At 46.7% G+C, this 23,578-nt stretch overlaps 1 protein-coding gene across 3 annotated transcripts in view; it reads left to right on the forward strand.

Moving 5' to 3' along the window:
- BRD1 (bromodomain containing 1) overlaps positions 1–23,578 on the forward strand; it is a 552,010-nt gene that overhangs the window by 216,848 nt on the left and 311,584 nt on the right. For all 3 annotated transcript variants that reach the window (XM_078679620.1, XM_078679637.1, XM_078679628.1), the window contains exon 8: positions 10,037–10,531. In XM_078679620.1, coding sequence (XP_078535746.1) covers positions 10,037–10,531 — 495 coding nt within the window. The remainder of the gene's footprint in view (positions 1–10,036; positions 10,532–23,578) is intronic.

A 23,578-nucleotide genomic window follows, 5' to 3' on the forward strand; every position in this document is an offset into this window, starting at 1 on the left:
ATCTGAGAGACTGAGGCTCCAGCAGGGAAGGTTCTAGAGGGAGGTGATAGCTGATTGGCTAGCTCTAAGAGTTTGGTCCTTTTTGCATAAGGACGAGGATAGGCTACTAAGGTGAGGTCCTTAGGCCTATTTTTCTTTATGTATGTCTATAGGACATTACTTTTCTATATACCGGAGGCTCCCGTCTCGACGACTGGGAATGATTCAGGCATGTGAATCTATGAAAGACACCAATACTGGATAACTGCTGTTACAGGTAAGTAACGCATTTCGTCAGATGCCTATATAGGGCGTGTTTGAATTGCTGATAGTGCAGGAATTCGCCATCCCCCATTTGGAATTCCGACTGAAGAGTTGTGAATTCCACCACCCGCCCCCTCTTCCAGACGTCTCCCAGCATATCTATACCGATCAGGCTCCACTGTCGCAGGTCACGGAGTTTCACCACCTCCCTAAGGAAGTCTCCCTTCCATAAGGGCGTTTGGGCCTTAAGCCTCATTCCCCATCCAAGCAGTTTCGTTGCTCGCTTCCATATGTCCACCACTACCGCAGTCAGGGGAGGCAAAGACTGGTCGCACCATGGTTTGGAGTAGAGAGCCGCTAAATAGGAGCCTGCTCCGAGGGCCATTCGGTCCACTCGATATGCCGGTTCCTCCTGTGGGGCGAACACCCATCCATTGATATTTATCAGCTGTGTCGCCCAATAGTATAGGCGGATGTCGGGTACCGCCAGTCCCCCCTCATAGGGACCCTGTAGAAGTTTCCGAAGAGCGATCCTCGGACATCCTCCGCCCCATAATAAGGAGCGTTGCTCCGCTTCTACCGTTTTAAAGACATGCTCCGGGATCGGGAAGGGCGAGCTCTGCAGCACATATAGCAGACGGGGCAGGGCCATCATTTTAGAATTTGGATATCTTAACCTTCCTCCAGACTGCATGATTGTCATAAATGAAGCTAGACGTCCAACCACTAGAGCACTAGACCACTAGAGCATGTTATGCAACTAAGTGGAAACGCTTTGTAATATATTGTCACAACAACAATATTAATCCTCTAGACGTGTCTATTCAACACATCATAGGAAACTTACTGCACCTCCAAAGATGTAACTTAACCTACACGTCTATTAGACTGCATCTTGGTGCAATAGCAGCATATCTATCTCTGTTCAGAGTGCCTGCTATTAAAGCCTTTATGGAAGGCCTTAAGAGAATAATTCCTCCCAGAGTACCACCTTCACCTGTGTTGAATTTAAACATTCTTCTCAAACGGCTAATGGGACCTCCCTTTGAACCCTTGCATAAATGTGAACTACAATTTTTAACATGGAAGGTTGCGTTCCTAGTATCTATTACTTCTCTGTGGAGAGTTAGTGAACTACAAGCACTAACCATTCAAGAACCTTTCTTGCAAATGCATCATAATAAGGTCGTTCTCCGTACTAATCCAAAATTCCTGCCCAAGGTCATTTCTCCCTTCCATCTCAATCAATCTGTGGAACTGCCTGTTATCTTCTCGCAGCCACATACCGTAGCAAAAAAAGCTCTTCATACCCTAGATGTCAAAAGAGCATTGCTATACTACATCGAGAGAACACAACCCTTTCATAAGACCAAACAACTTTTTGTGTCTTTCTCACCTCCACACAAGGGTAATCCCATATCAAAATCTGGGATAGCTAGATGGATTGTCAAATGCATACAGATTTGCTACTACAAAGCTAAACGTACGTTGCCTGTTCCCGCTAAAGCCCACTCTACAAAGAAATTAGGGGCTTCAATGGCATTTTTGGGGAACATTCCCCTAGATGACATCTGCAGAGCAGCTACATGGTCTAGACCGCACATATACACAAAACACTATTGTGTAGATGTGCAAACCAAACAACAAGCTAATGTGTGCCCGGCTGTTCTCAAAACTTTATTTCAAACTACTGCAACAGATAGGGGTGGTCGCCGCTAAGAGTGGGTACTGCTATACAATCTATGCACAGTGTGTAATCTGCAGCTCAAATACCTCGAACGGAAAATGCTACTAACCAGTATGCAACTGTTCTTGGCATGTAGAGCTGCAGAGTTACACACGCCCACCCGCCTCCCCTTGTCTGTTCTGTTGCAGCATGAGCAGCTCCCATCCCCACGTTTAAAAGAGCCAGCGTAATCGCTGGTGCCTGGTGGGCTCTCTGCCACCCCCTTGGGGAGGAGGGGGTAGATCAGGGGCTACTGCCCCCATCTGCCTCCTGGGGAGGGCAAAAATACTGTGGCATTTTTTTTGGGGGGTGGGGGCATTGGCATGCCCATTCTGGGCAGCTCCCACCCATGAATTTAGAAATAAATATTCCCCCCCGGCGCGGCAGATAAGGGACTACTGCCCCCTTCTGCTCCTGGGGGGGGGCAGAAGGACTTGCATTTTTGGGGGGTTGGTTGGGGCATTAGCCCCCACCCTTAAAGTCAACGGAAATAAAAACCCTGGTGGCTAGTGCGCTCCCCCGCACTACCCGGGGGAGCAGATTCGGAGCTACTTCCACCATCAGCCACTCAGGGGAGCGGGGAACAGAAGGACTGTAATTTTGCGGGGTGGGGGTGGGGGTGGGGGCTTTATCTGAAAGAAACCGGTTAGTATTAGATTCCTGACCTTAGAATATCCCCAGGCGTCAGACTGCATCTGGAAAATTTTGCCTAGCAGTATCCCTGCGCGTGGGTAGGCGTCGTCTGCGGCTCCGCGTCCGTCGTTGGCGCCGGGATGACGTCGTCGGAGTACTTAGATGCCGCCCTTGCGCGCTGACGTCAGTTCTTCTTTTTTCCGCGCCAGCAAGCGCAGGTCCGGAGAAAGTGGTACCCTTTAGTCATTTTTTGACTAAGCTTTTTGGATCTTTTTTGGATCCGTTTCGAGTCAACGACTCCATCGGTGCCGGTAGGGATGCCGGGTTCAAGCCCTGTGCCGACTGCAACCGACTGATGTCGGTTACCGACCCCCATCGCCGGTGCCTACATTGCCTGGGGCCCGACCACGATGACAAGTCGTGCCTCGACTGCCGGGCCTTGACGTCGAAGGCTAGGCGGGAGCGGTCACGCAAGCGCCTTGAGCTCCGGCAGTCGGCCCCACCCCGCTCGAGGACCCGGTCCAGAAGGAGGTCGAGGGACCGGAGTCATCACAGCTCGGCGAGTCAACACCACTCGTCGGGCTCCAAGTTCTCAGGTAAGAGGCACAAGAAGTCAAAAAGAGACATCGCTCTTCTGACGCTCGCGCAACGCAGCCGGGTTTACGGGTGACAGCGGCTCCGCCGGAGCCGCAGGCGTCGCGGTCTGCTTCATACCCGCTGGTCCCTGGGCAGAACGCGACGCCGGAGGAGATCGAGGCCTTCCTCATGGCCATGAGGTCGCTCTCTCCTCCGTCTGGTTCCGTGGCGCCTTCGGTCCCAGCGGCCCCGACTGGGAGCCCAAGCAGGCCGGGTGCTGCCGCCCCCGGCGCCGTCGGGTGCTGCGGCCTCGGCGCCGTCGGCGACTTCGGTCCCGACGCCGCAAGGCCCCACTGGATCCGGTTCTGGATGCGGGTCGCCGCTGGTCGACCTTACGACCCTGCCGGCGTCGACCCCTTGGGTGTCACCACCGGCGCCGTCCCCGCACGACGCCGTCCCTAGTCCAACCCTCGGTCCGGATACGGCGCCGGAGCGGCGTCGCTCGACGCCGGCCGAAGAGGAATTCTTCGAGGATCTGGGTCCATCCTTTATCCCTGAATTTCAGGACATGGACGACGAGGGTGACTGGGCGGGTTCTGAGGACCCCCTGGCACGTGAGTGGCAGTCATTTTAGGACTGGACACAGGAACTAGGGGAAGCCAGTGGCCTGGATACATCCCCAGACCCTGGTTTTGTCTCCCCTCCTACCGTGGCTACGGAGGAGGGGGCTGCTTATAGTGTGGTGCTGATGAGGGCAGCCAAGGCCTTGGTTCTTGAGCTCCCCGTCGCAACGGTGCAGTCTAACATCCTCACGGAGGTCCTTAAACCGCAGGTAAGCTCCCCAGAGCCTCTACTGCCGTTTAATGAGGCTCTCACGGACGTCCTGTTGGGCACCTGGTCCAGGCCCACTACAGGTCCTCCTGTAGATTGGAACGTCGCTAGGCGCCACCGCCCTGCCCTGGGCGACCCTAGTTTCTTGTCCACCCACCCCACTCCCGAGAGCCTTGTTATCCAGGCCTCTACTTCCCAATCCGTATTCCCAACTGCACCACCAGATCGGGAATCCAAGAGGTATGAACAATTCGGCAAGATAATGTTCTCCTCCCTTAGTTTGAGATTGCGGTCGGTAAACACCGCGTGCCTCATGGGCCGTTACACTCACTCTCTGTGGGATACGGTCGCGGAAGTGCTGCATGAGTGCCCGGAGGGGGCCCGGGTGAAACTCGCTCAAGCCCTCGTGGAGGGAAGAGACGCAGCGCGGTATTCAATACGATGTGGGCTGGATACCACGGACTCGCTAGGAAGAGCGATTTCCATGTCTGTGGCGGTTCGCCGCCACACCTGGCTGAGGTCAGCCAACTTTTCGGCTGATGTCCAGAACACCCTTACGGACATGACGTTCGATGGCAGCCACCTCTTCGGTGGGACAGCAGATAGTGCGCTGCAACGCTTTAAGGACTCCAGGGCTACGGCCAAGTCCTTGGGCCTGTCGGCCCAGCACCAACCATCTTCAGCCCAGCGCTCCTTTCGCGGCCACCGAAGGTGCGCCCCCACACGTCCTGCCAGCCATTCAGTGTGGTGGCGGACGTGGTTACCGTCGCGGCGGTAACAGTGGACAACGGCGCGGCCAGTCCACATCCACCCCCGCAGCATCCGCCTCAAAGCCTTCCTAGTCCTAGCTTTCAGCCCTATTTGACGCCAATGGGGGGCAGGGTTCACCATCACCTCCACCACTGACGCTCCATCACGTCGGACAGGTGGGTGCTGCAAATCGTCCGAAGGGGCTACTCCCTCCCCTTCGAGGCGACCCCTCCAGCTGTGCCACCGCAGAACCACCACGTGTCGGATGATCACTTGAAACTTCTGCAAGAGGAAGTTGCGGCCCTCTTGGCCAAGGGGGCCATCGAGGGCGTTCCTGGGCCAGAAGTAGGGTGTGGTTGTTACTCCCACTTCTTTCTGGTTCCCAAGAAGGGCAAAGGGGGCCTACGCCCTATCTTGGACCTGCGGAACGTCAACGGCTTCCTCCGGAAGGAGAAGTTCAAGATGCTGACTCTCGCTCAGGTCTTAGCTGCCCTGGACCTGGGAGACTGGATGGTAGCGTTGGACTTGCAGGACACTTATTTTCACATCCCCGTCCTGCCGGCCCACCGGCGCTACCTGCGGTTCACGGTAGGCCACGAGCACTTTCAGTTTACCGTGCTTCCCTTCGGCTTTACCAGAGCCCCACGGGTGTTCACGAAAGTGATTGCGGTGGTCGCAGCTCATCTGCGCAGGTTAGGGTTTCAGTCTTCCCCTACCTCGACGACTGGTTGTTGAAGGCGGGCTCGTCCCAGACAGTCGTCACCCACCTCCAAACTACGGCCGACCTCCTGCACATGATGGCGTTCTCCATCAATGTGCCGAAGTCGCACCTCTGTCCCTCCCAGAAGCTCCTCTTCATCAGAGAGGTTCTAGACTCGGCGCAGTTTAGAGTTTATCCTCCCGAACAGCGGGTTCGAGATATTCAGGCTCTTATTCCGATCTTTCAGCTGTTATCCTGAGTCTCGGTCAGGTTGACGCTGCGGCTTCTGGGCTGATGGCCTCCTGCATCCTTCTGGTGCATCATGCCCGGTGGCGGATGCGGGCTCTGCAGTGGGACCTGAGTTTGAGTGGGCCCAGCATCAGGGCAACTTGTCCGACCACGTCTTGATCTCGGAGGGCACTGCAAGACAGTTGCAGTGGTGGCTCTCGGACCGCGATTGGATCTGTGGCAGACCCCTCTCCCTACCCCAACCGGAGCATGTAGTTGTGACCGACGCGTCCCTCCAGGGCTGGGGGGGCCACATGGGAGAGGCGGAGATCAGAGGACTCTGGTCTCCGGCGGAGTCCCGGCTCCATATCAACCTTCCGGAGCTGCGGGCGATCCGGCTTGCACTGAAGGCATTCCTCCACTCTGTCCGGGGGAGTGTAGTGCAGATGTTCACGGACAACTCTGCCGCCATGTGGTACTGCAACAAACAGGGCGGGGTGGGGTCATGGACCCTATGCCAGGAGGCTCTGCGCCTCTGACAGTGGCTGGAACATCAGGGCATGACCCTGGTGGTTCAACACCTGGCAGGTTCCCTGAACGCCAGGCCGGACGAACTCCGCCATCTGTGCATGATGGGTCACGAATGGCGTCTAAACTCGGACGTTGCGCAAGGTCTCTTTGAGCAGTGAGGAGAGCATTGGTTAGATCTATTCGCCACAGAAGAGAATGCGCAATGTCATCAGTTCTGCGCGTTGGAATTTCCAAGGCGGCACTCGCTCGGCGTCGCTTTTCGTCACGAGTGAAGTTGCGGTCTGTTGTACCCCTTTCCGCCTATACCACTTCTGCCCAGAGTGCTGAAGAAGATCAGGCTCGACCGGGCCCAAGTCATCCTTGTGGCTCTGGACTGGGCACTAAGATACTGGTATCCCGAGCTACTCAGCATGTCAGTCGATCCCCCGATTCGTCTGCCTCTTCGGGAGGACCTTCTGTCGCAGCAGCAGGGGAAGGTCCTCCACCCGAACATGTCCAGCCTCCACCTCCATGCGTGGAGATTGAGCGGCGACAGGTGAGGCCATTTGAATTGCCTCCTGAAGTCTGTGATGTTATTCTGGCAGCCAGGCATCCCTCCACAAAATCGGTATACGCCTGCAGGTGGAACAAATTTGTGGCATGGTGCACAGCAAAGGCTGTGGATCCACTCTCTGCCCCTCTTTCTGAGCTTCTCCTCTTTCTTCTTTCTCATGCCCAGCAGGGCTCTGCTCTGGGCACTATCAAGGGCTACCTCTCTGCCATTTCCGCCTTCTTTTGGCTACCTGATCAGCCCTCTTTGTTCAAGTCCCCAGTTGTAAATAGGTTCTTGAAGGGCATCACTCATTTGTTCCCTCTTGTTCCTTTCGTGATGCCTCAGTGGGACTGGAACCTTGTTCTGACTTATCTGATGTGCGCTCCCTTCGAGCCTTCATAACTGTCCTATTCGTCTTCTTACCCTTAAGACTGCATTCCTGGTTGCCATCACCACTGCCAGGAGAGTGAGTGAGCTCCAGGCCCTTTCTTTAAACCTCCATTCCTTTCTGTCCATCCGGACAAAGTTGTGTTGCGGACACGACCCTCTTTCCTGCCCAAGGTAGTCACAGCCTTCCACATCGGGCAGTCCATCACCTTGCCCACCTTCTTTCCACCTCTGCATCCCTCGAAAGAGGAAGAGAGGCTCCACCGTCTGGACCCAAAACATGCACGCTCATTCTATCTGGATCGCACACGCCAGTTCCGGGTGGATGACCAACTCTTTGTTGGTTACGTGGGCGCTAAGAAGAGTCGGGCGGTGCACAAACAAACCATCTCCCGGTGGGTCGCCTTGTGCATCAAGATTTGCTACTCTTTGGCAAGGAAGTAGCCTCCTGTTGGGCTGAGGGCCCATTCTACTCGGGCCAAGGCGGCTACCATTTCCCTGGGTCGTGGAGTCCCCTTGCAGGACATCTGTCAGGCAGCTACGTGGGCATCGCTGCACACGTTCGCAAGACACTACTGCCTGGACAGCCAAGTCCGGAGTGATGGCTTTTTCGGCTGTTCCGTTCTCCAGGACTTTCTTGTGTGGTCATTGGTTCGCAGACCCACCACCGGGGTTGGTATTGCTGGGGTATCTATTCTAAGGTAAGGGATCTAATACTATCCTGTTGCTTTCAGATGCACAAGTTACTTACCTTCGGTAACGATATATCTGTAAGAAACAGTAGTTAGTATTAGATTCCTTACGGTCCACCCATCCTCCCCGTTCTGCGAACCAATATCTAGGGTTAAGATCATCCCCTTTCAGGGCCCTATTTTTATGGCACCAGTGTTGGTTTTTATCACAGCTCTGCGTTTTCTGGCGCGGAAAAGCTGTGTATAAGAACTGACGTCAGCGCGCGCGGGCGGCGTCTAAATACTCCGACGACGTCATCCCGGCACCAACGACGCCGGACGCGGAGCAGCAGACGACGCCTACCAATGCGCAGGGGTACTGCTACGCAAAATTTTCCAGATCCAGTCTGACGCCTGGGGATATTCTAAGGTAAGGAATCTAATACTAACTACTGTTTCTTACAGATCTATCGTTACCGAAGGCAAGTAACTTGTGCGCCATCCCCATATTGGGCAGGCCCCACCCCTAATTATAATGAGAAAACAAATCCCTGGTATCTACTGGGCTTTCCACACCCTGGGGGCGCAAAAATACTGAATTTATCCAATTCTATATGGGGAGCAAAGGCCCTCCCTGGTGTCTAGTGGGTGGATCCCTGCTATGGGATCGCCCTCCTGAATTTCTACGTGCTCAGAGGCCTGAGATAGCACATAGAAAGTGAAACTGAAATGAGCCTATTGGTTCATTTCAGTTCCAGTATCTGTGCAATGAGGTCAGCGCAACGTGCGCTCTGATCTTCTTTGCACAGAAAGAAAAGAGGCAGCCTGGGGGAGGGGGTCAGGGGGGGGGAAACCCTCTGGTGCCTGCAGCAGAGGAATTTCCCCTGCCATGTGGGAGGACGGACTCTAGCACTGTGGCGCAGGACTGCTCCCGGCCATCCTGCACATGGAAGGGGTTAACCTGTGTTAAGTGTGTTTCATGCCTAACTAGATAAGTACTCGCCATGTTATTCAAAAGTAATTACAAGCATTTTTTAACAGTTTACAAATCGTTTTCTCAACTGCAAAAGTAATCTGAGTGTTTCCTCAAAACTAGTATTTACTGTATTTTGAACAGAGCATTTTATGAAGAGTTTAACTTACCTACTACTAAGTAAATCTTGGTTGTAGAAATAAAACAACAACATAACTGCTTTTTATAGAAACAATTGATCTGAATTCAATCTTTGAGTGTGTGACATCATGTCTTGCCTGAGTGTTTACAACAAATACTTAACACTACCCACCTGATAAGCCTGACTGCCTAACCCCACTACTACAAAAGTGAGAAAGGTATTATCTACTTTAGCTTCTGCTATACTTTTGGGTATGCGCTGGACTCTGTGCACACTATACCTTATCTTGGTATAGTATATACGGGAGCCAGCTTCCTACAAGACTCATCTGTATAGCTGCTGTTTTTAACTGCTTTTAACAGTTGAATGTGAGAAAGAGTGCTGATTTCACATGACAAACTATCCATTTGTACGTAATATTTTTTCAAATGTGTCTCTTGCCTGCGAAAAGGGAAAGACAAGAGTTTAGTCGACCCGTGCCTTGGTGGTAACTCACTGAAAACGCTGACTTTAAGTGTCTAGTATGTCTTCCTCACCATTGTAATAGCCCATTCTTTTAGTAGTAAACCCACTTCAGCAAATCTATTGCTAAATTTAACTGGTACCTCCAGGTCATTTCATACATGCTACAATTTATGGGGTTCTGATGCGAGGATTGCTGGAACAATATTCCAAAATCTGTTTAATAGAAAGTCCTTAAATTACACCTATGCTCAATTTAGGTAGGCTCTCTATGGAAGGTTTTTTCGGAAGATAGATTGCAACACTTCAAAGTCATTTAGTTCTCTTGAACACAAGGTGTTCGGTTGAATCCAGCCACTATGTCCTCTACTTTCTCTTAACAGATAAAATGTGCAAGTAACACCTTAGTGTTAATTTGTGAGTAAAATGGCACGCTGTTACACATAGGCTGTTGGTTATACTTTGGATAATTTTAAAGGGTCCAGTGCCTTTTGAGCATGACCTTGTTCACCTGTGATTCTATGACTTATGCGGTACTAAACCGTGTTGCTCGTTCAGGCACCTAGTCTTTGATGGGCCTGACCATAGGTTTCAACTATTATTTCTACTTGCCAATGTTTAAATTTACTACTTTATGTGCATTTCTTTCAGGCGATAAATCTCCCCCTAAACTTGAACCGTCTGATGCCTTACCACTTCCTTCAAACTCTGAGAGTAATTCGGAGCCGCCAACTCTCAAACCTATAGAACTCAACCCAGAGCAGTGCAAGCTTTACAAGAGAGTCACCTTTGATAACAAATTGAATAGCACGTCTGCTCGAAAGGAAATGGTTAATGGACATGCTTCTGAACATTTCCTGAAGACCAGTGATCTTGATGATTCCACTGTTTCTGAAGCAATTGAGTCTTCAAGTGAAATAAACCGACGTTCATCCATTCTCTTCCGCAAATCAAAAACTGTTTGCCCACAAACATCTGCAAAAAACTTTGAAACCCAGCCAACTACCCCACAGCCTGGGACCAAAACAATATTGTCTGTAGTCCTGCCAAGACTAGAAACGCTGCTGCGGCCAAGAAAAAGATCAAAGAGTACATGTGGGGATTCGGAGATGGAAGACGAGACCACTATCAAGCAGTTTGACAAAGGTACAGATACACATTACACTTGCACAGTATTTCAGTGTTATTAAGTAATACAGTCATTTACCTGCATGCTTGAACTACTGCTTTAAAAAGGAAGGACTTTGACATGCTTTTCAAAGTCGAGGCGGCATAATTCCAGTTTCACGGGAATGTTGTAATTTTTACATTGTATTTGGTGCTCAACGTTGCACACCCTCTATTACACCAGCACTTGTCCTTGTTGCATCTGCCTTGAAGTGACATTACTATCCATAGACTAAATGTCTAGAGGCAGATGCTTCCAGTTGTTGACAAAATGGTGTGTTTGGCTGAACCCCTTTTTTTGAAGACTCACAAGAGTCACTTCTGTGGAATGCAAATGTGTAAGCCTTTTTGATTAATGAGTTGGTGTAAAAAGCTAGTAATCCCAATTCACTTTTCACATACAACCTCTTGTGCGATATTTGTAAGCTTACTCACATGGCCCTTTCCGATTACGGGAAGCCCCCGAATTGGTGAGTATTTCTGATGTGTCCTTTGTGGACAGACCATTTTGGAATTTGATGTAGATGAAGAACAACAGGTGGGTTTTTCTTCAGACTACTATTCTTTTCCACATGGCGTCTGTCCTGGAATTTAGCTACGTTGTTCCCTAGTTGTCATAACAATATAGTTGGATGTCAAGTTTTGTGTGGCACTCTGTGAACAATGTTCCTAAAAAGGCTTGGGAGTGTGCCAAGTACACACCGTTTGTACTTCACAGCATTTTAAACCGTACTCTGTAAAGCATTGATAGTGCTTTGAGTCAATCCATTGTTGCTGTTGCCTCTGTCAGAAACGTGAATTGCAGGACTTTTTTTTTTTTTAACTACATTCACTTAAATCACTTTGCATGAAGACATAGTACTCTTTAATGCAAACCCAAGTAGAATTCTTAAGCTAGGTGTCTGCTTTCAGTCCAGATGAGCCATTAGGCTTACTAGCTCTAACATTGTAACAGCCACCAATATCGGTTGTTTTTAGCCCATAAATTTGTGATTTTAGCAGAGATTTCTAGTTTATTGTTGAGGAGACAGCATCACTGTCAACACTGCAGACTGCACAGTTGTAGATGCAAAATCAACAATTGATGGACAGAATGCAGAACAATGTCATACATTCACCCCAGTACAGAGATCTGGGCCTAAATCCATCGTTTTTTTGCACTCCACACCACCCCAGGTCAGACATGGCCATATGCAAATCAGCCTTGACCCTGTGCCTCATGGGAACAGTCCAGCCCGAACTGCCAAGCCATGTCTTTCCTGGACCGGAATCAAGCATCCAAGGACCGGTTTCTGGCTATCAGCCTTCATCAGCCTGGATAGCTTGACTCCAGTGGTGTGGAGAGCATGGGACTCACGTCTGAGCATACCCATCCCACTCTGGGTGACAAATGCAAAAACAACAATTGATGGACAGAATGCAGAACAATGTCATACATTCACCCCAGTACAGAGATCTGGGCCTAAATCCATCACCAGCTTAGCACTCTCCCTGTATACCTTTTGCATAAACCAATTTAGTACTATCTCTTTTTTTGCCCACATACACTGTGGGCAGCTGCAACAATGAGCCCTTTCGTTTTTCGCTGACACAGTTCTGGACTTTATATTAACATGTTTTCGAGATGGGTTTGAATGCTGAATGTAACCATAGTATAGCCTTCTATTTACAGTGGTGAAGGTTGCTGCTCCATATGAATTTAATGTAAATGTCCTAAGATGTTTTCGGTATTGCATATCATTAGTGAATTATGTAATGATTGTACGTGTGAAATGAATGCCTCTAGGTTATGGAACAGATATACTGGGAAAAGCTCTGTCCCATTACTGTAGGGGTGAAGGTTAAGCTTAGATATGTTACTTACCTGCCTTGAACTGGCTCGATGAACCAAACAGATACGGTAATCTAGAAGGAAGCTATGATGACCGGTGTGAAACTGCTTGATTTTTCATTTTTTTACATAATTGAATGCCTTTTTGAATATATATGGTTAACTTTTCTCGTTTAAAATACAGTGTGTTAATTTCTATCAAACTGTGTTGGGTCACTAGATTTACAACTATCCTGATTTTTACAACTAATCGTGTGGTCCTCAGTACGTGGAACGTACACCAAATATTATGCATTTTTTTGTTATCTTGAAATCTTTGAAGCAAGGGACATTGTTTCCAATAACGAAAGACGTGGAATATTGATTAGGATATTTTTGATGGGTTAAAAGATATTATCGAACTCTTTAATAAATGTTGCTTATTCAAATGTCGGTAATACATTGCCTAACTGAAATAAGCCATCAGTTTCATGTTTAATAAGCTTTATTGAGACAAAAATCAATACAATATAACATAGGCCTAAAGTATAATAATATAAAGGATAACAGGTAAGCGAAATATAGTAGGCAACAAATCATAGTAGCTGTTTACATTTTAGGAATATTATGGGAAAAAGAAGAGGGTGGAGGGGAAGAAAGAGGCGAAAGAAGGGGTAGAAAAAATATTTACAAACCACAATTAAGAAGTAATATGATAATATGCTCTATAAACTATAAAATATGGTAAACAAGTAAACTTTGAAATAAAAAATTGCCAGAATTAGAGAGAGAAGGAAAGAGTAAAGAGGAAGGAATTCAAGGAGGGTGGAAGTTTTCAGAACGATGATGAGAAACAGCATTGATTGAAACCCTGTTTAAATGAATAGTTAGTGGCAACCAAAACACATCTCTATTAACATGTGGATTACATTGGGATGCATAAGCAACATCTAACCTATGATATTGGCATAAAGTATTCCACCATGACTTAGTTGAAAGTTTTGACAAACATTTCGAGACAAGAGAAATGAATTTAGCACCAAACCCATGCCAGCTAAGAGATTTAAATAGGAAGGACCAGTCTACTCTATCAAAGGCTTTTTCTGCGTCAGTGAAAATAGCCGCAAGAGTAAAAGGTATAGTGGAAGCTTTGTTTAGAACATTAAAAAATAAACGGGAGCTGTCAGAGGTTAGTCTACCCTTGATAAATCCACATTGTTCTGGGCCTATCAAATGAGAAAGAAAGGATTCAAGACGAAATGCTAATAATTTGGCAAAGATCGTATAATCAACATTTATCAATTAGATGGGACGATAGTTCTTACAAAATTTGGAATCTTTACCATCTTTATGATTAAGGCATATAGAAGCCTCCATAAAGGTACTGCTCGCGGTGCCTGTGGAGAAGAAATGTTGAAAAAGTTTAAAGAGTTTTGGTAGTAACAAATTAGAGAAGTGATGATAAAATTCAACCGAAAACCCATCCGGACCAGGGGTTTCATGCATCTTTAACCCCTTGCGTGCGTCGGACGGCCGCTGGCCGTCCGACGTCACGGTGGGCGTATGCGGAGGACGGCCGGGGGCCGTCCGAACCACACCCATGCCATAAATCACCCGCACTGCGGCGGAATTTCCGCCACGGTTAAAGGGTTAAGGAATTCAAAGAAGAAGAGGTTTCCTGGAGCGAAAGATCTAGATCTAAAGAAGCAACATCTAAATCCGAAGAAGGAGGAGGAGGAGGGATGGTACTAAGATAATCATCAATTAAGCCATCAGTTTCAAAGAGTTTCACCCATTCTGATCCTGATCTCATTGCATTACAGCAATTTATTGCATGTAGTCTTTATGCCTACAGGAAATTGTAGGTACAGGCTGCAAATAGATTTCTCCTGAGAACTATATTTCTACTGATTTAATTTCTTCCTTCACCTCCCCACCCACCACGGCCTCAAAGCCACGTTTTCTGCAGATCCTTTTGCTCTTTCTATAAAACTGTCATTACTTATGTTACTGTTTCCACTGTAGATTCATTTTTTTTGCAATATCCTCACCAATCATGGGCTCTGGAAACATTTTAGAGTCTCCCGATTGCACACTTGTGTTCCGTTCAAAATATGATATAGACAGGGTGTGACAGTATGAATACATATATAGTGCCTTACTTCTCAACCCCTTCTATTAACTTTTATGAACCAGGTTTTTAAAAATGTGCTAAGTTAATGTCACAGACTAGTAACAGCGACACCGTATTTGTTGCTTGGGTGTTGATCAGAACAGGTGAAAATTAAATGATTTACCTCAAAACCACCTTGAACAGCTACCCCTTTAGAAAGTAACGTTTCCCCGTAATGCCTAAGGCAGCCATGGTAGATAGGAGCAGATTGATGTTTACACTATTGCAAAGGCTCTCACTGGAGTGATTACTGTAAGAAAATGAGGTCTGGGTCTAGCAGACACAGGCTTCCTGTGGGTAAAGAAACAGACCATGCCTTTTCCAGATCATGAGTTCTGGAGTCCTTTGTTTACTGACTTCCAGCTCAAGCTTCAAGTCTGACCTCCAGCAGTGACAGAGAGCCTACCCCAATCCTACCAGTGTCATTGAATGAACATTAATCTCTGCCCCCCACCATGCTTATTACACTGAGTACATTAAGGACAGGTTTTGGACGACTTTGATGTCTTAAAATCTCACTACAACTTATCAAGAATCTTTCTGATATAAGAAATGTTTCAGGAGCTGAGTCTTCAGTATTGTGTAGCTGTCTTTAGTCGGTGTATGCTTTCATCACAATTCCAAGACACTGTCTATCTGATAAAGACTTCTAACTGGAGATTCCTCACCTAAGAATATCCCCCAGGCTTCAGACTGGATCAGATAAATCTTGAGCAGTACCCCTGCACGCTGGTCTGTGGTGTCGATCGACTGTTCGTCAACACTGTCCACATTGAAAGGGACGATGTGGTGCCTTCATAAGTGTCCCCCTTTTGCGCTGACATCAGTTCCTTTCATTCCGCGCCGACAGCGCTTTGTTTAGCTTTTTCAACTTTTTCAACTTTTTTTAGGTGTTGTTTTTTTACTTGCTCTCAGTGTGCTTGGGCATGTTCCCTTCTCAACCCTCTGGTTTCAAGCCATGTGGAGATTGTTACTGTCAGATGTCTGTGTCAGATCCCCACCTGGTTTGCCTGGTGCCTGGGTTCGTGGCACGACTCCAATGCCTTCACAGAGTGCAAGTCCATGCTCCCCAATGCAATCCGTGAGTGGGCGCTGAAGCTCCTGGTGGCGCAGCAGAAAAAGGCTGTGTCATTCACAATCTCATTTTCTTGGACGCCTTCAAGGCTGGTCCTTTAGACTTTTCCTCTGAAGGTCGTCTTCGAAATCCAAGACCTTCTCGTCAAAGTTGGGTGAGTCTAAAAAGGACAAGAAGAAAAAGTCGAAGCATTCTTCGGCTTCCCCTGTCCGACCTCATTCTTCTAGTCTCACTCCAACACTCCACCTGCGGAGCCGGCATCGGGGTCTACACTGTGCTACCCTCTCAATTGATAACCACGAAGGGGTGTAGCCTGGTGAATGGGAGAACCAGACGAAGCCTTGACACACAAGGAAAGCCGTCTGGTATTTTCTGAAGTCAGGTAGGTTCACACCACCAATCTGGAGAGGAAGGTGGAGTATTTTTTATAGGAATTCTAGGGCGTTTGTTCTGCCATATACATTTTTTCTATAATCTTTCGACTTTTGGTGGAAATCATCCGATAGGGCTAACTGAAGCATATTCATGAGGTAATTGATTATGGGGGTGGTCATCATTTTGAGGGACTCTATATGGCCCCACCATGTAAGAAATGTGGGATTGCAACACTCCAGGAGTAATTAGATTTTTATTCAACGTCAGATTTTCGTTGTGGCGAAGGGAATCTAATACATCTGAGTTGAACTCCAGACCCAAGTATTTAATAAACTTTGGTTGCTAGGTTAGGCCTGTGTTCGCGAACAGGGGTTCAGGAGCACAGATTATTCAGGACAGGGATTTCTGAATTGTCTTTATGTAGTTTATAATTTGAAACTCCGGCATACTCTTCTGTGGTCTGAAGTAGGGATAGAATAGACTGTTAAGCCTCTTCGGTCATTATTAAAATATCGTCGGTGTAGGCCACACGCTTCACTGTAGACTTATTAAAGGAGACACCATGAATGGGGAGATTGGATCAAATCTTGTGGAGAAAAAGTTCAAGGCTTAGGATGAAAAGGGTAGGGGAAAAGGGACAGCCCTGTTGTGTACCTCTCTCTAGGTTGAACACTGAGGAGAGTAGGCCCCAGACCTCACTTTAGCCGATCGACCACTGTAAAGCGCCATGACCATTTTAGTAAAAAGATTCTCCAAGATTACATTTCAGTAAGGACTCATGGAGAAAGGTCCAGGATTCCCTATCAAAAGCTTTTTCAGCATCAAGGGTAATCGCTACTGTTTCTGTATGGGACACTTTGGCTCTTTCGATGACATGGCATAGGAATCGAGTATTATCATTGGATAACCTATTCTTCATGAAAACCCACCTGTGAGCGATTAATCATCCGGGGAAAGTAGAGGTTCGAGCCTCTTACAAAGTATCTTACTGTAGATCTTTGCATCCAGATTAATTAGGGAAATTGGTCTATGGTTCTTAACCTGGGTTGGATCTTTGCCGTCTTTTGGGATTACAACTATGGTGGCTTCGTTATTAGTGCCCGAGATGGTTCCAGAGTCAGCAAAGTGTTTATACAGGGATAACAGAGTTAGTTTGAGTAAGTGAGCGAAGGCTTTATAAAAGTTAGCTGAGTAGCCATCAGGGCCTGGAGCTTTACAGGGTTTCATGGAACGTATTGCTGAGTCAAGTTCTGCAATCGAGAATGGGGAGCTAAGGGTCAGCTTCTTTTGATCAGAAATGGCGGGGAGATGAATGTCATTAGGTATGCTGTGCAGGAGGGCGCAGAGATGAATGGGTCCTCTTTATATAATGTTTGTTAAAATTCCTTAAGAATTTCCCAAATTTTTTGAGGACTGGTGTGGGTTACATTTGATTCATCAGTGAGAGAATCAATTCCCTTGCGGTTCTGTTTGTGTTTTAGATAGGAGGCTAGGATTTTGCCTGCTTTATTCGCATCACAGAGTTTTAGTCTTTTATATTTGTTGATCCATACCGCTGCTCTGTCGCTCAATATTCTGTTATATTCATACTTTTTGTTGTTTTCTGTTGGTGAGGGTGGAAAGGGTTTGAGGGTTCAAGTCGGAAAATTAATAAGGATCACAATGAAGACTTGATGGATCTAGAAAAAGATATTAAAACTCTGGAATCTTCCTACATCTCCGACTCAAACCCTCAAACCCTTTCCACCCTCACTAGCAAAAAGTAAAATTTCTTATTAAAGGAAACATTACTGCACCCAAAAGACCAATGTTGCATATTCATGCGGGTCAGAGGGATTTAGTCAACAACGTTTCGATCCCCTAAACATCTGAGATCTTTATTAGGACACTACAATGTTTGACTTGCTTCATAATTCATATATAATAAATCGGTAAATACACATTGCAACATGTAGATATATAGGAAGGGGAGGAAGGAGGAGAAGAAGGAGAATTTAGTTCAGATGCGTACATGAGGCTCTTAAACCAGTTAACAGCTGTGATTCACTTGTGATGAGGACATGCTGAAAAATCAGTGTAGTTTATCTATTAGAAGATTTGCTATTGGCGTACAGCCTAGGTGGACCGTCCATAAAGTGGATTGGTCCCCAGTATGTGAGTGGCGTGCAGAGGGGTAAAAGACACACATCTGATAGATTAAAATGAACAATCGGTAATTACAGGTGAAATCCCAAAACCTACCATGCAGTGCAACATGCTAACATGGTTATATATATATATATATATTGCTTGTCCCATCTAAAGCTGAGTGGGTGGAAGAAATACTTATTGGAAGATAAAGTACAGCCACATACCCAACCAAGAGAAAATGAGGCCAGGGACTAATATTGCAATTAGGTGAAGAAAAAACGTTTCAATTACGGAACTCTCTGAGGGGTGAGAGGGCCCTGTACTAGACCTTCTTAATAGGAGGGATTCCAAGTCAGAGTTCTGTAAATTAAATATGAACAATAAGCCAGTGCGAGTGCAGCCATAGCAATACGCAATACGCTACTATACATCCATTAGGTAAGAAGAATGAGTGGTCCGCATACGCAGCATAGTTGATGCAGGTAGTGGCCAAACCTCTTTAGCCAAGGAAACAGGAAACATGAACTCTATGGAGCCAAGCATCTATCAGGAAGGCATTCATTTGATGGGTCAGACATGGTGCGCTGTAAGAAATAATAATAATAATTCTGCACCTACCCAACAATTACGGGAAGCCTAAAACATAAATATTCAGTGCAGTAATCAACCAGCTGCAATATTATGAAACCGGTATAATAATGGTTGCCAGGAATCTTTAGCAAAGGTCATATGGACTCTATGGAATCAACTAACGAAAAGGCATGGAATTACTAAACAGGGTAGTCATGGTACTCTTCGGAAAAATAATATTAATCATGACAATGCTGCAGCCACCTGATAAAGTATGGGAAACCCAAAACATAAATATCGAACACAATGGAAATAGTAGTCCCTGTGGGATGTGCCTGGAGCTAGTACTGTGTCTTGAGTATGGCAGGAGTAATTGGAGGACAAGCCAGAAAGTCGAGTGCAGAAGCCACAGTTGCACATGTGCAGTGATCGGTGTGGGAGCTTACTGTGGTGCACCGTGTGGGAACTAGGCTTACAGGCAATCTGACGATGTGAAGGCGGTGTGCATGTTAAGGGGAATAGAAATAGATGAGGAACTAAAGATAAAGTAGTCCCAAGCATACTATGGATAAGCGGCTGTCATATTGGAGTGAGGTGAAGAATATAGTAAGAGGAAAGGTTATAAAAAATGCAGTTTTCAAAAAGAGCTATTTACAGAAATTCTTTTATTGGTGTAGCGGGTAAAGAATATCAATAAAGGAAATTAAATTTAACAGAATCGAAGTATGCAGAAGAACATTATGGAAAGATTTAACAAAACAACGTTTGCAGAAAAAATACACTTTCTATTATTTACCGGGGCCTTGTATTAAATGTGCCATTCGAACTAGAGGGTTCAAAAGTCATAATATTGAGCTTAACATACCTTTAAATGTGCTCAGCACAACCAGCTTGGATTTGTGGGCAGTATTCTGTCATTGAGACATGCATAAGGGTAAAAGGTATCACATGTAAGCTGATCAGAAGTCATAATATTGAGCCTGTCATTATCTTAAGTGTTTACAGTACACCAAGCTAAGATCTCTCTGTAAGACATAAGAAAAGTACGGGGTATCAGAGATATAATGTAACAATCTTAGAAGAGAATCATACGAGGGAAGTCTAATCCTTGAGTCTGTTGATGTTGCTGTGGAGAATGTCTGTTTTCAGGATCCAGTGCAATTACTCTTTGTTGAGAATTGCCATGAGATCATCTCCATGTTTTAGCATTTTTAACACATCAATTGTCTGTCATCACTAGTGATTTTCGCTGCGGCACAATTTTTCGAAATGTTCCAGCAAAGGTGCATGTGCCACTTTGCATTTCAATTGGCTTCTGTTCTGGCATATTTTGATTCTCACTTTCTCTGTTTGTACCACACAGACAAGGTCACAAGTGCAGAAAATTGCGTAGATTACTTTTGCAGTATTGCAATTGGTGAAATGTGAACGTTGCTTTTATATACAAATTCCTTAGTCTCAGTTGTAACTTAACACGCACTGCAGTTACTGCATTTTCTGTGGCCCACCAAGCGGACCATACCCCACATATCATGTAAAGTGTAAGTTGTGCTGGTGGAGGGGTAGGCATGCTCTCACTAGATGGTCTTTAATGTTCTATTTTTTGCACAATGCAAAAATCAGGCGTTCGATGGTTAATTTGCCTGCATTGAGATCATTTCAGTGGTGTAAAATGGCTTTCTTAACCTGGTTGGAAACAGGTGAGAAAGTGGTAATGCACGTCATCTTGCCTGAATCATCTCTTATTCTAGGAGTCAGCACTCTTGTGGATCTTGTGATCAGCTTGCACTGGTTCTGCTTCCCTGAAGAAATCTTGGTTGAAAAAGCAGTTTCTTCTGATTCTGAGAAATTGGGAATATGGAAGGGAATTGCACAGTGCCCTGGGGTGGTCTGGAGTAGGCTAGAAGAGTGTTCCTTTCTGTTGGCTTAGCGTATAGTGTTTTGTATAATATTCCATTGTGTGTTCTGATCATTAGGTCTATTAAATAAATCTCCTCCCTACCATTCTGAAAAGTGAATATAAGGCCTTTACAGTTGTCGCTTAGCCATGTCACAAATGAGGTGAGTGCATCCGTACTCCCTCTCCAGATAAGGAAAATGTTGTCAATATATCTTTTCCAAATCACTATGTTATCATGAAATGAATTCTTGTTTGTCAAGATGATAGCAGTTTCCAAATTATTCATGAACGGAATGGAAAGGTTGGGGGCATAGACTGCTCCCATGGTTGTCTCTTTGGTCTACTGGTAGAAGAGACCATGCAGTAGTGAAAGGATAAATTCAGTGGGAACTCCGTGAGGCAGTGCGTGCTTCTCAAGGGTTTGACGAATTACCTCTATCCTCTATGCCTGAGGCATATTAGTATATAAGGATTCTATGCCCAGTGTACAGGGAAGGCATGTGTAACAATCAAAAACCATTATTTCCATCTGATTAATCAAGTGCATGCAATCCCTGAGATATGTTATGTTATGTTATGTTACTGGGGGTTTTGTAGAGCGCTCAGCTGCTCAGAGAGCGTCCCGGCGCTATAGATCCTCACACAAACACCAGCAACAAACAAAAAAACAGCCCTGCGGCCTCAAACACCACAAAACAGCTTACAGAGCAAAAAGATAGGTTTTAAGTCCCTTTCTAAAAGCAAACAAATTGGAGCACGTTCGCAGCATCTGGGGCAGAGTGTTCCAGAGACGGGGGGCAAGGTAGCTAAAAGAGCGACCTCCACAGCGCACACGTCTCACTGCCGGCACGATGGCATTGGCCTGCGCAGCCGACCTCAAGGGTCTAGATGGAAGATAGAAGTTGACCCTTTTCTGCAAATAGCCGGCGCCGAAATTGTGAAGCGCCTTAAAAGCTGTTGTTAAGGTTTTAGAAGCGATGCGCTTCCGAATCGGCAGCCAATGCAGAGTCACAAGGAGGTTGCTCGCTCTGGCCCTTCTGGCAAGACCAAAATTTGCCCTGGCTGCAGAATTTTGGACTATCTGCAGGCGGGTCAGCAGATATTCAGGGAGACCCAGGTAGAGGATGTTAGCATAGTCCAGGCGTGACCCTATCAGGGCCTGGACCGTAATCTTCTTGTGCTCCAAGGAAAGATACGGCAGAAACTTTCTTAACATCCTTAGTATGGCAAAGCACTTTCCCGTCAGGCCAGCTACCTGGGCCGTGAAGGAAAGAGTGTTATCAACCAACATGCCCAGGTTCTTAGCTGTAACAGAATCGCTGGCAGGGGGGAACATGTTCGCAGGCCACCAATGCCTCCATCTCGGGTCTGCAGAGCAGCCAAAAAACAATATCTCGGATTTGTCTGAGTTGCATTTGAGGCCGCTTTTACTGAACCAATCAAACACAAACTCCAGACAATTCCGGATGGCCACTCCATCGAAATCACTGCCCCTGTCACAAGGAGCTGCGTATCATCCGCATAGGACACGATCTGAGCCCCTAGCTCCTCCACCCGAGCCGCCAAAGGTGACATGAAGATGTTAAAAAGGGAGGGGCTGAGTATGGAGCCCTGCGGGACCCCAACCTCAAGCTGCGGCATAGGGGCGGCGAAGGGGGGGGCCCAGATCGTTTGTCTGCGGTCGGCCAGAAAAGATTGAAACCATTCGAACACCGTCCCCCTCAGGCCAATCTCCCAGAGTCTTGTCAGGAGAAGGTCGTGGGGAACGGTGTCGAAGGCCGCCGACAGATCTAGCATGATGAGCAAGGCCTTACCACCCCTGTCAAGGGTTTCCTTAACAGCCTCCGTCACCTCGAGTAGAGCGGTTTCTGTACTCAGGTTAGATCTAAACATAACGATGTTATGATAAAGATAACATTGTGATTAACCCTGGGCGTAGTTCGCGCAGTAGCGCTACGCCTAGCTACGCGAACTACGCGAACTACACTACGCGTAGCTACGCAAACTGCGCAGTGTACTGTGCAAAATGCTGTTCGCACTGATTGCACAGTGCCGGATGCTTGTCCGCACTGTGCAATGAGTGCAAACCACATCTTGCACAGTGCATGCGGTCGTTTACTGCCGCTCAAGTAGATTTCTACTCGAGCGGAAGCTTTCTCAACACGGACTGGTAGTTTCTTATTGCCAGCGGTCGCGAGCCTACGCCACCACTCGCAATGAGAAATCTGACCTCCCCACGTTGAAAATCTCACCGGAAGGTTTATTTTCCACGCTCGCGATCCGCAACTGGATGTTGCTGATCGTGAACGAGGAAAAAGTCTCGCCAGGAAGTATTTTGCTCGCTCGCGGTCCCCAACTTGGCGTTGAGGACCACGAGCAAGCAAAAAATGACCGCTACGCTACACGTTTTTACACTGTGCTACGTGCAATTCGCGTTGTGCGAAGTAGCGCAAACTATGCAATCGTATCGTAGTACTTCGCCCAGGGTTATTTGTGATATAAGCACAAAGTCCTCGAAGAAATCAATATAGCGGCAAAAGGGTTCAGAAATTAACCAGCATCCGGAGATGAGTGGTCTCCACGGTGGTGGTATTGGATTTTTTTGTATTTTACGTAATGTATAAATTACCGGTGTCATTGCGTTTTTTTATTTTCAAAAATAGATGTTCATTCTTACTCATGAAACCTGATTCAAGGCTCCTTTTAGTTAGAGTAGGGGTCTTGTTTTGGAGTTTATTAGTGGGATCTTCAGCTAGCGTTGCGTAATGTTCACTGTTAGACATTTGGATCATAATCTCATTTTTGTATTGCTGAGTACCCTTCATGACTATTCCACCCCCTTTGTCTGCTGCCTTAGTACCCATTGAATTATTGGATTTAAGTCCATCCAAGGCATGTTTCGTAGAGAAGGGTATGTTATATGGGATGAAGGTTCTTTGATGTTCGAGGTTGCCAATATCCCTAAGTACCAATTTCTAAAAAGCATGCATTTC

Source organism: Lissotriton helveticus, chromosome 1_1, assembly GCF_964261635.1.
Source record: "Lissotriton helveticus chromosome 1_1, aLisHel1.1, whole genome shotgun sequence".
Taxonomy (NCBI): Eukaryota; Metazoa; Chordata; class Amphibia; order Caudata; family Salamandridae; genus Lissotriton; species Lissotriton helveticus.